The sequence below is a fragment of the Falco rusticolus genome, chromosome 12 (assembly GCF_015220075.1).
Source record: "Falco rusticolus isolate bFalRus1 chromosome 12, bFalRus1.pri, whole genome shotgun sequence".
NCBI lineage: Eukaryota > Metazoa > Chordata > Aves > Falconiformes > Falconidae > Falco > Falco rusticolus.
In genome coordinates this window covers 10,890,152-10,905,463 of record NC_051198.1, presented here as the reverse complement: position 1 = coordinate 10,905,463, position 15,312 = coordinate 10,890,152, and the positions used below count along the sequence as shown (strand labels likewise).

At 41.4% G+C, this 15,312-nt stretch overlaps 1 protein-coding gene across 1 annotated transcript in view; it reads right to left on the bottom strand.

Moving 5' to 3' along the window:
* Nucleotides 1–860: 860 nt before the first annotated feature.
* LOC119156292 (opsin-5-like) overlaps nucleotides 861–15,312 on the bottom strand; it is a 36,320-nt gene continuing 21,868 nt past the window's right edge. The window contains exons 3-6 of the mRNA XM_037405913.1: nucleotides 8,940–9,039; nucleotides 6,726–6,830; nucleotides 3,415–3,638; nucleotides 861–2,750 (exon numbers count right to left, since the gene is read on the bottom strand). Of these exons, the coding sequence (XP_037261810.1) occupies nucleotides 2,310–2,750; nucleotides 3,415–3,638; nucleotides 6,726–6,830; nucleotides 8,940–9,039 (870 nt within the window). The 3' untranslated portion in view covers nucleotides 861–2,309. The remainder of the gene's footprint in view (nucleotides 2,751–3,414; nucleotides 3,639–6,725; nucleotides 6,831–8,939; nucleotides 9,040–15,312) is intronic.

Sequence of the window (15,312 nt, the reverse complement as noted above, 5' to 3'; positions counted from 1 at the left end):
GGGGTGTCTGTCACAGTCCAGTCAAGACTTTTTTATGTGTAGCTGTTTATAGTTGTCTTTCAGCAGGTATACAACCTTTGGCTCCTGGCCCCTTGCTCTCCTGCTTTTCTCATTCTACTCCTCCTCACATTTTTCCTCTGTTCTGCTCCTATTCTGGCTCATTTTCACTGCTGCCTCCTCACCCCCTCCCCAATCTAGCCTCACTGTACAAGCTCAGTGGCGTATGAACTAGTAGAGATTTCAGCTGGAGTTTAGTGGCACTCTTGGAAATGGCTTTGTTGCTCTGCCTTCCCCTTTTCATGTTTTTCTATGTCAGAGTCTGAATCCTGCAGATCAACAGCATTGCTACAATGCAGCAGGACAAGAATTTTCCCTAGTTATCTGTAAATCAGCAGAAATACAGATTAAAAAGCTAGCATGGCATCTCTGGCCATGGAGGCTCTACAGGCAGGTGTCTGGCACAGCTGCAGCCGCTGGTACCTCCAGGAACCACATCCGATGGGGATGTGTAGCCCCCTTCTTTCTCTGGAGGAAAACCCAAGCTCTTTCAGCAGTGAGAAGGCTCAGTCTAGCAATATTACCGAGGTGGATTTTGTGCTACACCTAGAAGCTTTCAAAACTATGTGCTAGCTTTGGCTAGCCCAGCCTGGCTTCATCTAGCTGTGACAGGATTTTCCCTGAAATTATTTCATCTATTTCTACATCTATGACAGGCGTGTTTATCTGGAAGCGAAGTATTTACTTATTTGCTTTTAATTATTTATGGTAATGAAATAGTACCCATATCTCAAAATTTTCCACGAAAATGAATGCTCTTGTAGTTCAGGTCTGTGGCCATGAATGAAAACTCAGTTCCCTACTGTTGCTTATAATGTTTATTTGTTTTTAACTTCAAAACAGAGGTGATTTTCTCAAAACAAATAGAGTAATGGGGGAAATGAAGGCAGGATCTCTTTGTAACTTTCCCAAGAAACACATCTGGAAAAGCATACTGTTGCAAAACAACTACATTTTAGCAGATGCGGACAGTGAGATTCCAAAAAGCCATAAATAGCAGTGAGGTTAGCAACCAATGTTGTTAGGGTGGTTTTCTTCTTTTTTTTCCCCTTGTTTAACTTGCAAACGGCACTAAATGAACCCACAATTTCCACAGCTAATACAGAGGCCTTTTTACAGAAGTCTCAGAGTCTGTAGTTAATTTCCAAGATGAGGAATTATGAAGCTATACCCCCTCATTTTGAATCTGTAAGATAAACTTGGTGGAATAATTGGATATTATAACATCTGATAGTCTTGCTACTGATTAAAGCCTACAGCTTAGCTATTGAAATCACTATCCTTAATTGCTACTTAGTTATGTTTACCTAAAAGTCATTTTTTACGTGTAGGCAGGTACAAAAACTTTCTTTAGAAGCAGCAGCGAAGTGTTGGATTATACTTTACAAATAGCTCTGATGCCACACTTCATCAGCAGTCTTAAAACCTTAGTGTCGTTTTGGGTTTTGGTGCCTGTACATCTCTTGCTCCTTCTTAATAACAACCAGTTTGGAGACAGATCAGCAAAATTAAAGGCCAGCTTTCTAGAATGTGAATGCTACACACAGGCTCTTCTCACTGGGAAGGTCAGGGAAGGTAAAAATAATTCTGTAGACCAATGAGGACAAGTATGATGCCACTGTTCAGACTACAGTGACCAGAGAACGCAAAGATCTATGACTCCTAGCACTTGCATAGATGCACAGAGCCAGGCACAGGCGATGGGACACGCACCTGTGTATGCCCAGGGCCTGGCAGCCCCGGTGCCCCCCAGGGAGCGCGTGGCTTTGCCTACCAGCTCCCAGCCACTGGGGTTGCAGCAGCTCCGCAGCCATCTCGGCAGGGCCCATCTTCTACAGCCTGGGCTGTGCTGCACCACAGAGCTAAACCAACCCTCTACGGCTGGGCCTGTTGAAGAGCAAAAAACATATTTGGAAATGTGATCCCTTCATTGATAAAATTTGGATGGGAACATAATAGTTATTTTTGGTAGCTAATGCCTGCTCTCCACAAGTCAGTCTTCTTTTTCCTGCATGCATGTGAAAATTGAATATTTCTGGCACTGGGTGTGCTGCCTGTATTGTAACGTGCTTCGTAGGGTTTTGTACGTAAATAGAAGGAAAATACCACTTCACCGTCTGATTTGCTTGAGTTGTATAGTCTTCAGTGCTACAGCAAGAAACAGACCAGGGATAAGGAAATCACTTGAGCACTGATCTGAAGAGGGTCTTCCTGAACATAAAATGGGTGCACGTGTTAAGTGGCTGCAAAACTTACAGTCTATCACATTCAATATCAGGGTTATTAGATGGCGTATCCAAAATACCAAAATATACTTCCCTGTTTGCTGGAGGTGGGGTGTTGGTTGGACTTCCCACCCCAGAATCAGGGCTTGGAGCGGGGTACATTTCTCCTGCATACTTCTCTGCTTTCTGAGAGGGCTCTTGTTGTTTTTGCTTGAGGTTTTTGAAACGTTTGAGCTTCACAGGGTCTTTGACTTCCTTGGCACAATGGAACAAGACGAAAATGTCCCTCCGAAATTTGGAGCTCATTCCAAAGTAGATAATGGGATTGTAGAAGCTGGCAGACTTGGCAAACAAACTGGCAAGGATGCTGGTAAGATTGGGCACAGCGTAACCATAGGCAGACCATATAGAGATGACGGCATATGGTGACCATGCAATAATAAAGGCTGTGCAAATGACGATAGAAACCTAAAAGACAGAAGAAGAATAGTCTTAGATTTATTCTGGAAGACTACATCATGGAAGCAATATGCTGGAAATAGTAGCTTGGACACTTGGCTGGAAGGACAACATGCAGGTTGTCCTGAGGGTATGGCTCACAGGAGAATACAGGCAAGCAAAAGGTTTGCTTTGATGGAGCCAGGCAGACCTAGAAGCTATATATCAACTTTTGGCATGGTGGTGTGCTTGAGCAATGCCTCATCTAATGGAATGAAAATAGCTACAGTCCTCTGTATGTTTTTATGAATTCAGAAAGTTTCGGGCAGACTTAAGTCAACGATAAGTAAATTGAAAGCTTCACTGTAGTTTCTGTGTATGCTCAGAAGTAATGTAACTTCTGAAAGAAAAGAGCGTATGCAAACCAAATTTCTGGGTTTGTGTTTTATAACCTATTCCAATACATTTAGATTCTTTTTCACATGTGATGTAGCATCAATATTAGCCAGCTGATGGGGTAGGGGTTTTAAACAAACCTCATATTCTTCACTGAGTTCAGACTCTGCCACTAGAGATTATAGAGAAATGAAATGCAAGTGATTGGTTTTGCTCTCTTCTGTTCTAGTTGAGAGCAGTTTTTGGAAAGACAGGTTTCATTGAGATAAATCCCACCCAGCATGAAACCCAAACTCACCCTGGTGACATTCCTCTCTATTCTCCTCTGTCTGTCTGTGGGATCACCAAGTCCTGTTAACGCATGGCTTAGCTTGACAGTGTTGATAATTGACACATATGAAAAGACCATGACTGTGACAGGTAGGAAAAAACAGCAGATAAAAATGGAGACAATGTAGGACTTGTAGATTGTAGAGAAGTTGGCTTTTGCCCAGTCTATCTCACATGTGCCATACATGCGATCTGGAAAGCAAAAGTAAATTGGTTAGCATTTTTAGAACATGTATTTGCTTTTGAGCAATTAATTTACCAGTTGAAATGCTGTATTTTTCTTCTTTTCAGCACTAAAGAATGGATTGATCTTTCTGATTTAATGAGCTGTGACACAGTTTCCTACATAAACCATTTTCAAGACTAGCTAGACCATAACAACTTTTAATGTGTACTATCATTCTATCCGGTTTAGATCTCAAATACAAATCCATAATGCACAAACTGTTGTTTCAGGATGGGAAATTGTGGTACTTCATTAGAAAAGAAAAAAAAGGTAATAATTCAGTAGGTTTGATATTCTTGAGTGCTACCGACTCTTATTTGTCATAATCTTCTATGTAGTAACTTCCTAAGATGAACATGGTAACAGCATAACAAGCGATTGTAAAGACACAATACCTCAAATGTAAAAAGTCATTATTTACATAGCGAAGTAGGAAGTAAAAATTTTGAGATTTTTTTTTTTTAATATAAACAAAAAGGCAATGAAATTTTGGCTGTAGTGACAGCCAGGAAAGCACACTGATATAGCTAATGATAAAGATTAGGGGAAGATGTAACATAAATAGAAAGATATGAGATCATTTTGCTACATGGGAAGCGTACACTTCTGCAACTACAAAGGAGCTGCAGGCTCTTAAAAATGAAGTCAGGCAGACTGCAGGGTCTGCAGCTAGTGGAATTTATGAAAGGACACTGACTGATCCAGTGCTTAAGGGAAAGGTGGTGGGAATAAGGTGCCGTCTCTGCTTAAACATTTCTATGAATAACAGTTGACTTTAGACCCTCTGATGTATTTGCCAATGCGCCTAGAAAAGTAGAGTCTGATAGCATTACAGGTGTTCTGTAGATTGTGGATTGTTGATTTTTCTTTGTAAGTGGAAAAAAAGCTGTTTTTTTCTGACAGCTATGGCAGAAAATTGGTTTACAAATAAATGAAGCATGAACCAAAATTATGTAAAGTCAAGCATTAACAAGTCCTGGAGATACAACACAGGTGAAGCCTGCATGATTTAGCAACATAGATCTCTCCCTGAAATCCAGTGATAATTCTGAAGGAAAAAATTAATCCCTTAATTCCTCACAGGTAACAGGAGGTTTAGACAGGATGAATTTAAAGGAGCAAAAGATTAAATCTCTTTTATGAGTCTCATCAGAAAGAGCTTGGTATTTCCATCACCAAAACCTCTAGGTGTTGCTGTCTGGTTGTGTTCAGTAATAGAAATATGTTTTTGTCTCCTTTGCCTTTTTCATCAGTAGTCCTCAAGATTTGAAAGATAACCATGAAGTCTGGTTTAATTTCAGATTTCTGGTTTGTGAAAGCTTTTGACTGAAAAATGAAAGCAGCCTCCAGGTGACATAAAAGAAAAAAAACCTGTCCATTTTCTGCAAGTCAGAATTCAGAGCTGTGTTCCTCCCCTTCTGTAGAGACACTGGCAAGTGGCATTTCTAAAAATCAGCGGAGTCCTGGGGACCCCTGCTGTGCAGAAGTGAGACACCCAAGGTGGCCAGGTGTGATATGCTGTGGGCCACTTGCTCCACTGCTGGACTTGCCATTGCTGGGCTCCCACACCTCCGTGGGTGTCCTCAGTGGAAACGTGCTGTGAGTCAGATACTCCAGGAACCTGAAACCACCGGGATTTGCAGTAGGGAAAAGTGCTCCTAGAAGTGGTATTGATGAGACAGGCAGCGGGACTGGAGACGGGGCTGGAGCACCAGGCTCACGGGGGGCGGCTGAGGGACCTGGGGGGGGTTGGCCTGGAGAGGGGGCGGCTCAGGGGGGACCTTATCGCTCTCTGCAGCTCCTGGCAGGGGCTGTGGGCAGGGGGGTCGGTCCCTTCTCCCAGGTGATGGGGGACAGGACAGGAGGGAACGGCCTCAAGCTGCCCCAGGGGAGGTTTGGATGGGATGGTAGGAAAAAGTTCTTCCCTGAAAGGGTGGTCAGGCGCTGGAATGGGCTGCGCGGGGAGGTGGTGGAGTCACCTTCCCTCGGGGTGTTTAAAAGACCTGTAGTTGCGGCACTTAGGGATGTGGTTTAGTGGCAGACTTGGCAGTGTTAGGTTAACAGTTGAACTCAATGATCTTAAAAGTCTTTTCCAATCTAAATGATTTTATGATTCTACAATTGAGCCGTATATCTTGGTAACGTTTTGGTTTGGGAAGGATAGAAGATTTAACCAATCATAGAAATGGAAGTTTTTCTCACACCCGTACTTCAGGAGTCCAGGGATACCTCAAAGCTTATGTATTTAGTAAGTAAGAGGCTATGTTCACATAGCTGCTTTAAGAAGCTTCATAGATTTCATGACTTCTCAAAGGATGCAAGTGCCTACAGGATCCAGGCAGGTAACTGCTGGACAAATTCAGTCACATGATTTCAGTTGCTAGGACTTCTATAGCATTACCATTTTGTTGAATTTTTAGAGACTTGAGCCAATTTCTCCAACTTATCCCCTTGAAGAAATTTTCTGGTATGGGAATATCCCTTAGCCATCGAATTACCTCAGTGTTCACTACTCAGATTTTTTCCCCCCTCCTTTTTTTTTTTTTTTTGCTATGGCCTTATCTTGCACCCAAATCGCTTCTTGGACTTGCAAACTTTCTGACATCTTTTTCTTCTCCTGCTATGTTAGTTTTCATATTTTCAATGAACTGTTTCACCAAATCTTTCTGGCTTGCCTTATTATAGTTTCAAGTTTAACTTGCTGTAACTTGTGTTCTTTTCTAGCTTCCTAATCTTGACAGGTTTTGAAGTATGTCTTTTGATAGTTTCCTTTATCTCATTGCTTAGCCATGCCAAATATTTCTGGCCTCTCTTTTTTCATAAATAATATGCACTTCGTCCAAGACTTTCCTGGGATATCTTCCATAAAATCTCTTTATAGCTGATACCAAAGCAGGCAACGCTCTGAGCGTACGTCATGCATGGTGAATGATTTTCTCAGTTCCACTGGTAATCAGTCTGGTTTATCATAAACAGCAAGAAAGGCAGGCAAGTATCTTTGTTCAGTTAAGTGGAGAGGTGCCAGATAAGTACAACTGAAAGCTACCTGTTACCTGTATAACTGCCCCAGCCAAGTAATGGAGCTGCTGACCAGAAGAAAGCTGCTATCCAGATGAGGACCAGAGCCACTGTCATGCTGCTGTTGCTGATGCAGTGACCTGCAATGGCATGGTTTAGTCAGCAAACAGTATCTAGAAAGGCAGACATACCTCTGAAATCTAAATGCACTCCTGTACCAACAGCTGATAAGGAAAACACAGCTATTTTAAAAAATATTAAGAAACCCCCCTGCATATTCCTAAGAAAAGCTTAAATTTGAAAGCATTGGTCGGGCTTGTGTTCAGGACCATTTGTGAACAGTGGAAACGAATGGCTTTTGAGCGGGAGACAATGTGTCTATTGAGCACTGCAGAATTAGCAAGTTCTACATTAGACTTAGGTTTTGCAATTTTGCAACGAGTAGAAGACAGCTAGTTTTCCATTTTTATGTAGAAAAAAACCAAGATAAATCTAAATTAAGAGGATTTTCTTATCAATTTGAAGGTTTTCCCTGTTAAAAAGGAGAAAACACATTAGATGCTCAAACTACATTAGCCATTCAATACAAATTATGTAATCTGTCTTGCTGTTGCCATACATAGTGGTTATTTCTTTATTTACGTAGGAAATATCCATGCATCCACCAGTTTCTGTTCCCCAGCATTTCTGTAAAGTTATACTGGCTACTCGTTCTGATTTCCTCAAGACGCAAACATAAATGGTGTACACCCTCAGATGAACACGTGATGCAGTCTTGCAAAAGAGAAATGTGTTTTAAGTATGACTTCATAATACACAATGAATGTAAGATGTAGAATATGTCACAGCCAAATTCTAGCAGCTCCAACAGCAGTTTGTGCTGAAAATTAATTTCAATTAGTCTATCATTACAACAAACTATGGAAGAACTTCCTGTGGAAAAAAGACCTCCCTGCAGAAGTTCTTTCCCTTCATGCTATTAGAGAGAAAAACTCATATGATGACTCCAGGGTATTTATGCATGCTTCACCTGCAGGTATTAATAGGTTCCTGCCCAAAAGATGGTGTAAACCAGTCATTACAAAGGCATGAAAATTGATAATGCACTATCTAAGGATAGGTGAAAGGAAGACTAAGGAGGATTTATAGAAGGTGTAGGTATAAAGCATAAGGCTTTCAGTGGAATCCAGGGTTTTCAGGAGGTCCAGGATGAATGGTAAGGAAAGGTTTCCGCTCCTCGGGTGAGTGTGGTGATACAAAAAGGGGTAGATGATGGCATGTTCATACAGATTTGCTAATGAGGGCTTCACAGGGCAGGAAACACGTAAAAGATTTCAGACCAGATTTGCACAGCAGGACACTCATATGTCTTTACAGAGGCATTTATACCGAAGCTTAATAAAAAAATGAAATTGAAAAAAACCAGGAGTGGTTAGTAAAAGGTTTCTAGCACTGGAGAGAGTAATGAACAGTGGTGGTTTGAGATATTCAGGTTACAGATCAACAGAGCACGAGAAAAGGAAGAAGTGTGGGTGTGAGGTTGTGGTGATGATGCTTTGCAGATCTGGGAGAGAGGTGGGAGACAGGCATTGTCTGGGTAGAGTTGAGTCACGGTCAGTTCTGGGGGTGGTAGGAGTAGTTTTCATCTCCCATGGTGTGAAACTGTCAGCTGAGGAGAGGCCAGAGAGGTATGTGGGGCTGGCAGGCTGCGCAGTGCTACAAAAGGTGGAGGCAGGATGCGCAGACTGAATGTTCCCAGCGCTATCTAAAGCAGCCCATGATGCCTGCTGTGCACAAACCCTGGCAAAACACCCTGAAGAGTAAAAATGTTTGTAGGTAGGGCAGCCTTCCAAACCAAGGATCTTATCAACAACTGGACTCTTCCCAAACATAATCTCACAGAATATGAAATTTGTTGTTTACAGTGAGATCCAGACAACAATGTATGTATCACTTAGAAGTCGTTTAAGTTGCATTTTGAAGAATATAGAGGGGTCAGCAGGACCTGTGGTATCTTTGGCACAAGGGTGAATATAACCCATGGTGACCAAAGCGTACTAGTAATAATTTTGCTCTTATTAGGGTTACCTTTGAAAGATTCTATGCAAACATGTTTGTAATGTCAATGAGTGCATTACGTTTTGGTTTCCATTATATCTAATTTATATTTGATATAGCCCGTGACTGAAAGAAATACAGATTTGACCAGGTTCAGTGAAGGCAGAACAGGACTTGCCTTTATTCCTTACCTCTTTCAGGATGGCAGCCCTTGATGTAGCGAGTCACGCTGATTACTGTAAGGGTATTAATACTAGCCAGGCCAAAAAGAAGTGTCAGGAAGCCATCAACCTGAAAAACAAAGCAGTGCAGGATGTTCTTTTACTGCAGAGAGCTGAAGCAGAAAAGAACCACAGGGATTGCTCCTGTCATTTTCATGTTCATGCTCTCAAAAGTTTTTCCAGAAACCCAACTAGCAGGGAAGTGTAAAATGTCAGGTGCAGTTATCTTCTATAGGATCAGTGAGCAAGTAAATGTTCAGAAATTATATAAGTGCTCTGTCATGTACATAAAATAAACAAGCAAAGATTCCCTTACATCTGTGCTTCCCTGAAATAACTTGCCAAATGAAGGAGAAAAAGGCTGAACTGAAAAGAAGAAAAGCCCTGAATAGGCAAAAATGCACTGGATGCAGCTGCCCCACTTAGGCAGAACAACCATGCAAACTGAACCCATGAAATTTAGGCCAAAGAGGAAAGAACGTAGGAGGTAATGGGCTTGGCTGAGAAAAGCTTTTTTAAAAAAATAAGTAAAACCATCCAAAGCCAAATGGTTCCAATAGATTGAGCCTCAATGTTGGTACTCCTCATTGCCTGCTATTTATTAATCACTGATCCTCACCACCTCTGACTGACGCAGGCAGAGCCATACGGCTGTGTAGGCTCCCGCTGACGTCAGTGTCTCAGCAGTACGTGCACAGGATGGCTACAACTCTGCTAGCTGCACTTGGGGCTTAGGAAGGAAGTTGCTGCTGGCGGTAGTGGAGATGGATGTAGCCATCTGCTCGGGAGCACTATACGACTGGGAAATGATCCAGGCAAAACGCTGAAGGCAGTCCTTTTTTTTGAAAGCTTGCAATGATACACCAAACAGGCCAGAGCAGAGGAGCTCTTGGAGGTGCCAGTTTTACACCAAGTGAAGCAGGAATATTAAGCAAGTGTCTCTGGACTGTAACTTGGCATTCAAGTGGTAAAATTATCAGTGGAAAGGCACATCATTATTCTACGGTGAACCAACTCTGTGTGAATGGGCACACATCCCGTGGAATTCTGTTTATCCCAGCCTTGAATCTGGGGCTTTAATCCAGGCTTAAAGCTGAGACCATGGCAGATTGTATAAATTAAATTGGGTGAAGGGTTAGGAAAGGGCTGCTTCGTCATTTCTTTCACTGTCAGTCTTTCTTGCTACCAATATCTTTATATTGACGCGGTACTTAATGGCAACTTTTACAGATCCACCACATTTTCAATGCATGCCAGATTTGCTACTACAACAGTCTACACCCACCTGTGCTCTGCCTACAGTCAGCTCATGTTTAGTGTATAAACGCAACCATGTTTACACCAGGAAACAGACTTCCTTGTGTGTTTTGGATACTTGCTGAAAGCTACACTTGGCTGAATTTGGCCTTCTGTGTGCTGTGGAGATTGGTGAAATACCTGGATATGCAAATGTGTTCTGCATTTCATTAGCCTTATTGATGCAAACAGCTGCTGCGTCTCCATTTGCTCTAACAATGCTTCATAGACAGGGAAAACAGCATGGCCAAGGACTACTGAGAAACTAGGATGCGTAACATTAGTTATTAGACTGGAAAGGAAGCAGTATTTCAGCAGGGATGCAAATAAACTCTTTGAAATTAAGTATAAAGTGCTATGAGATTGAATACTAAAGTAGAAAGACAAGGTTCTTAGTGTGTATCATAGCCCTTCTATGCTGAAGCTGGTTGAGTTTTTCTGAAATACATTACTGTATGTCTTATCACCTGCAGATGTGACCGTTATCCTCCCACCCCCTTCCCTGATGCAGACCAAAGAGAGACAATTATATTAAGTGATCAGTTCAAACAGCCTTTGAGCATGCTTAGAAGAGAAGTGGGTCTAAAAATACTCTTGCCCTTTACCATTTAAGATGAAAGAAAGAACAAGCCAAGTGTTTGTTTTTAGTTTTGGTTTTTTTTTTTTTTTTTTTTGGAATGGTGTCTTGCTGAAAACATACAGTTTTACCGAAATCAACATAGTTCACAGGACCAAGCCATTGTCAGCACCACGTCTCATTTTCATACTATTTCATAACAGCATTTCAGCAGATCAAAATACTGTTGCTTCTGCTAGTCTGGGGGATTGTCACCAGAGATTTGACCGGGGCCATATGGCTAGTAAGTGGCTAAAGTGGCAGCAATCTGCCAGGGGTGCCGTGCTAGCCACAGGCTCAGTGGTTTTGAATAGGTAACAGGGTGAAATGCCAAGGAGGAGAGTGAGCTCTGGGGATGACAAGAGTGCCAGGATGAAATGAATAAAGGAGGTAAATGAGATAGTTCTTAAGCTGCAGAGCAGCCCAGGCAGAAGCCATGGGATCCAGAACATTAAAACACAAGAGAGCATCCAACAGGATTAGGGCTGCTTTGGGTGCAGGAGCCTCAAGCCAATATTGTCCCTGCCAGACTTCCACTGGTGAGGAGTTAGCTCTTGAGCCTAGCTACACATCTGCCATTTCCCAGCAAGCCTATTGATTCTGCAGTACTTCTATATTGGTATCACTTAGATATATGTCTTCAGAAGAAAATGAGAGAATTTACTCTAGCTGTAGCCAGCCTTCTTCAAGCACACACCTACTGTATATGGAAGAAAGATCTCTGCTACTTTTTCTGCTCCTGAACAGACAACACTGACTGTAGGTAGCAACCAAAGTGACTGCTTGGAACCCAAAGGAGTTAGCAATAGAAAAACTGATTTAGTGTAGTCCTGATTTCTATAGGCAGAGTTATTAACATATGTAGGTAACAAAAATACATGATATTCCCAGTTTTCTGCGTCTTTAAAGATATACGCAATGACAGCCAAAGAAATACTAGAACAGTAGATAACATTTAATTACTTTCAAATATTGATGCTTTTCCCCTTCCCCAGTTCCGTTTTTTCTTTTCTTTTATCCTACCCCGCAGCCAGCTCCTTCCTTACACAGTCATAATATTTCCTTCATTTTTGTGTAATGCAATTTTGTCCTCCTTGTTATTAATTATGACCAAAGAGCAACAGTGTTAATAGGCAATGTGAATTTTGACATCGACATGAAGTTCTGGTAATGGTAATTCTGATCCACCGGCTTTTCTTCTTACCCATTTAGAAACAGGAGTAGATTGCAGTTTTAAAAGCTTTTCTCTCCGTGCTATACCGGCGTTATTCTCTTGGGTATAGTATATAGATACTCACAGAACTTGCTCATTATCTTTATGTTGCCTGGAAGCTAAGACACAGCTGCAGAAAAGGCTGTGTTTTTTCTGCTTTGTACTTGTGCCTGATTTTAAATCTTACTAATGTTCTTGGTGTTCTATTTACAACCCACAATACATAAAGCTCCTACCGCATGCAAATTCTTTTCTTAAGCTTTGCTTCAACACAGGGGGAGTCGGGAATCCCCAGCGCACTATCCAATTTTTAGCTATAAGTTTGGGTGTGCTTCTACTGTCTTTAATACTTACGCATCCCTACTGAATTCATAAGGGTTTTCCTCATTTAAAGCAGAGTAAAGTATAACCTATTGTTCTTCTTATTGGATTAATCAAGGTTTAATGGCGCAAAAGCAGATTGACAGCATAGCTATTACGTTTCCATCTGGGCTGAAACGTTGATCTCACCAGCCGGAAAGGCTGCGTTGCTCCCTCCTCTGGGCAACTGCAGAATGTGTTGCAATTCCCTGACGTCCATTTGTTTCCCTTCAGAACCACAATGTTCTGTCTTTCTCTTGAGATAATGAATATGTAAAGAAAAATATAAACTTTAAATGTTTATATGCAATGGATAAATAATCCCCGTTTACAGTTATCGCAATAAGCCCTCTCAGAATATATTTTTTAAATACAAATCAGATTATTACAAGATCATAATGCAAATAGATAATGGCAATAAACCTCCTTCAACCACAAGAGACAAGAAAGCCCTAAATCAATCTTCAAGAAATACATTTGGAAAAAAAAAAATTGTAGGTACCTTTGGATAGAGTATGCTTTAAAATTTAACAAGTTCTTAAAGTTTGCAGTGAGAAAATATTCCATTTGAGTCTAATGACAACATAATTCTCCCATCCCTCCAATATATCATTAATGTGTCAGCCAGACTATAGTAACTCTGTCAAATGGAAGAACTACCGAGGTTCATAATCAGAATCAGTATTCACAGGAGACTACTTAAAGCTCCCAATGCATAGTGTTCCTAAAGCACTCAAATTGTTTCTTTACTATTTCCTACAATACAAGAAGTGAAAGAGACCTGTCATTTACCACAATTTCCACAATGTTTTTTGCTCATGTGGCATTGCTGTGGTTGCATTCTGCCTCTTAAAATGTCTCAGCAGGCTTCAAGGGTAGCTCTTCTTAGAGGTGATTGCATTAACCTAAGCCATTATAGGTCTCTGACACAAATGGCACTTCATTTACTAATAGACAATGAGAACTGATACGCTACGGGGTGAGATAGTTCAAACCATTAAGTGAGAACATCAGACATTCGGTATTTTGCATTCAGCAAGTGATTAAACCTTTCTATTGATGGGATATATTTTAAAGATAGGGAAAAATAGGAATGCAATGTTTAGGCTATACAATTATGTGTACAGGTAAGTGATTATACTAACTATACTATATAGTTAAATGTACATTTAGTACAAGCTGTTAGTATATGCAGGTAAGGCTTTGGTTTTAGCAATGTTAGGGAATCCAGAATCAATCTACTTGTTTGCTTGTAGTTATTTTAGGTTTATATACTGGGTTAATCAAATGAGATTCAATGTATACTTATTTTGGGCTGACTTTTTGCTATTAGAGTTGTAGCCCTCTTAGGTCATAATTTATACTCCTAGCATATGCCCCCATCAACGAGCACCGTTATGAATGTAGCAGCCCCACCAAGTGCACATCGTTTAACAAACAGATACACATTTCTTCCAGAATTTCCTTACACAGCCTCATCTTACTTCAAGTACTCCATCTCCACATGCTTGGGAGCACCTGCTTTCTAGCTCTGGGTTGATTCTGTGGGACCATAGCAGGTTTTATGTCTGTCCTGTCCACCCATGAAGAATGAGTGGGGAGGAAGCAACCAAACATGTAGCTCATACCACCCAATGATCCAGATACAGCGGAAAAATTCCCATCTTCAGGTTAAATGCCGCACTGCCATTGTCCTGTGAATTATTGTGCCAGGAAATTAAGAAGCACTAGATGGGAAAGTCTAGCATTGCCCTCTGGAAACATCCACGCTACACTGTGTGAAACGCTCTTTACTGAGCCTGAGCCAAAACTCCTCCCCACTTTGGCGATGTTAATTCAGAGCTTACTTGTTTATTGTTTGCAGCATCATTACTATAAACAAGGAACTACACAGAAAGAAAACAGCCTCGTGAGTCACCCATCTCATCTTTACATTGCCACAGAAAGCAAGGCTTGGTTTTGTGGCTTGTGGTGATCCTACCCCAACAACTGAGATTCATTAAGTCAATTGAAGTTGTGCTTTTATTTTCAAAGTAAAGAAATACTATCTTCGCCTTTTCAGAGTATCATGTTAAAGGTTTCAGGAGGCTTACATGTCTCAAGAGAATCAGAGGTCCCACAGACTGTTTATGGGCTCTGTCAGGAGAACTCAAGAGATTACAAGTGATCCTCCATGTTCTCTCCAAAGTACACTTGTCTGTGCTGTTCCCAGCAAGTTGGAATCTGCTTACAGAGCTGCCATTAGGTTAATACAAGGTCATGTCTGGTTGCTGGCTGAATGCCTACCAGTGAATTTATTCTTCTCATAAAGCTCCTAGGCATAAGGGAGGGCAGGTTAGTGATGTTACCAGATGGCAAGTTAGCGATGGTACCGACTGGGCCATTAAGTGGCTGAGACAAGAACATGCTACATCCCTGAAAGCCTGAAAAATCTGTATGGCTACTAGGAGATCTCCTCTTAGGTTGATACTCTTGTCTTCTCTTGGTCCTGTACCAAAATAACCAGAGAAACCAAAGATAACTGATTTTTCCCAAGAAAACACTTATAGTCCTAAAAAGGGGATGGTCTGTAAGGGTCTTCACATCACTATTGTGTATGATAAACTGGACCTGACAGCTCCTAACAGGAGAGTCACGTGCATTGCCAAGGAGTCCTAGTAGCCCAGGGAAAGCCTGGAAGGAAGCGCAAAAGATACAGGTTATCCCTAGCCTTAAAGAGCTATCTGGAAAGCCACCAGATGCACATCATCCTTTCTGCAGGGACAGTGGTGTGGAAATACTGGATGTCATGTCATATACAGCCTATTGCAAGCAACAGTCATCTTGTCATTGGTTCAGTCAGCACAGAATCCGGGTCA